Genomic DNA, 1,667 nt, shown 5'->3' with positions numbered 1-1,667 from the left:
GCGCGGGGGCGCGCCTCCGCTGCCGAGGGGCTGGCCTGCGCCCCTCGCCGGCTTCCTCCCGGGGTGTTTTCCTGTGTTCTGTTGAACGCGCAACGCCGTGTGTGACAGGACGGGCGGGGAGACCCCGGGTCCCGCTCCGCCCCCAGCGACCCCGGCTGGGCCCGGGCCCGCCGGTGACTCCGTGTCCCCCAGCCTGCCCAGCCCCACGCCGGTGGTGGAGCTGCCTCACTGCGAGGGCTCGGAGCTCACGGTGCGGCTGTACGAGGCGCCCTGCTTCCCCATGGGCTTCTGGCCGAGGCTGATCGCCCGCGTGCTCGAGGCCTCGCCCCACATGCTGTCCGGCAGAGGTGGGTGCGGGCCCGCGGGCCTGGGGCCGGGCGGGGCGCGTTGAGCAGACCCTGCAGCCCAGGGTTGTTCGGTCCTCGCCGCTGCGGACGACAGGTGGAGGGCCATGGCCCGGTCATTCCCTGTGGGGTGCGGCCCCTGGGCCAGGGGCGCCCACCCCGGCCAGGGACATCGCCCGATGTGTGCTCGGCCCTTTGACACTGTACTGTGCCCAGTGTCCGGTCAGGCGGCCCGCTCGGCCCTGGTCTCATTACTGTGACTCGGGAGCAGATGCGGTGCCATGAGTCGGGGCTCGTGAGCGGGGCGGCCAGGCACTGCCCCTGAGGGCCAGACCGCCCGCCCGGCTGCGGCCACGGTGACCTGGCCTCCTGGCGTCCTAGCCACCGGTCTCTCCCCTGCAGAGTGCGCCCGGCGCCCCAACAGGGTATACTGGCGGCAGGGCATCTACCTGCACTGGTCCTCGGAGGCCTACTGCCTGCTGGCCGCCGAGGCCCCCCGCGGCCGCCCTGACTGTTGCCTGAGGATCACAGTGCCCTCCTGCAGGAAAGGTGGGGGGCCGGGGCGGGGTCAGGGGCGTGTGGGGCGGGGTTGGGGTGGGGTCAGGGCAGGTCGGGGCCAGGCGGGGCGGGCCGGGCCATGGCCACTTCACGGGCTGCTGATCGCCCACAGGGCGCGTCCTGCTGGGCCAGGCGGTGGACCACGTCGACTCGCTGCTGGAGGAGTGGTTCCCGGGGCTGCTGGAGGCTGACGTCTGCGGGGACGGGGAGATGCTGCTCAAGAAGTGGGCGCTGGTCAGCTTCCGCGCTGGCGAGGAGCCTCAGAGGGTCCTGCTGGACGACCTGGCCAGGGAGGCGGAGCACGGTGCGTCGCTGGCGCCGGGTTGGGGTGGCCGATGGGCGCAGGCGGGTCTGCCTCCACCTGCCGCCGGCGAGCCGGGGGGCTCCTGAGCGCCTCACCGGGGTCGGTGGGGACCTCCCTGCGGGCTCTGCTGCAGGGACGGCCGGGCTGGGCAGGCCGAGGGCTGCAGGTGGGCACCCGCCTTTTCTGCCAGTCGGAGCACAGGCGTGGGCACAGTGGGGGGGGATGGGCCATGGAGGGCGGGGCCCTGGGCCATGGGGCACTCGTGCCCCCACCCGGCCTGCCCAGGTGCTCGCAGCGAGGGCTGTTGTCCGCTGCGGACAGAGCTGGGCCTCCAACGTCCTGCCCTGTCCTCCAGGAGACCTGCTGGCCAGCCCGGGCCAGCCCAGGCTGACGGTACCCATCGCCCGGATAGCGCCGGACCTGGTGCTGGCCGACCTGCCCAGGAGCACGGTGCTGCGGCG

At 74.0% G+C, this 1,667-nt stretch overlaps 1 protein-coding gene across 1 annotated transcript in view; it reads left to right on the top strand.

Annotated features, from left to right (window-relative positions):
• The window catches only part of LOC101634954 (mucin-19-like), a 54,284-nt gene that overhangs the window by 10,321 nt on the left and 42,296 nt on the right, over positions 1-1,667 (top strand). Inside the window, exons 6-9 of the mRNA XM_012732263.1 lie at positions 193-347; positions 747-893; positions 1,015-1,206; positions 1,562-1,664. Of these exons, the coding sequence (XP_012587717.1) occupies positions 193-347; positions 747-893; positions 1,015-1,206; positions 1,562-1,664 (597 nt within the window). The remainder of the gene's footprint in view (positions 1-192; positions 348-746; positions 894-1,014; positions 1,207-1,561; positions 1,665-1,667) is intronic.

Source organism: Condylura cristata, unplaced genomic scaffold, assembly GCF_000260355.1.
Source record: "Condylura cristata isolate star-nosed mole 26May11 unplaced genomic scaffold, ConCri1.0 scaffold00034, whole genome shotgun sequence".
In the NCBI taxonomy this organism is placed as follows: Eukaryota; Metazoa; Chordata; class Mammalia; order Eulipotyphla; family Talpidae; genus Condylura; species Condylura cristata.
This window is presented reverse-complemented; position numbering and strand designations above follow the sequence as displayed.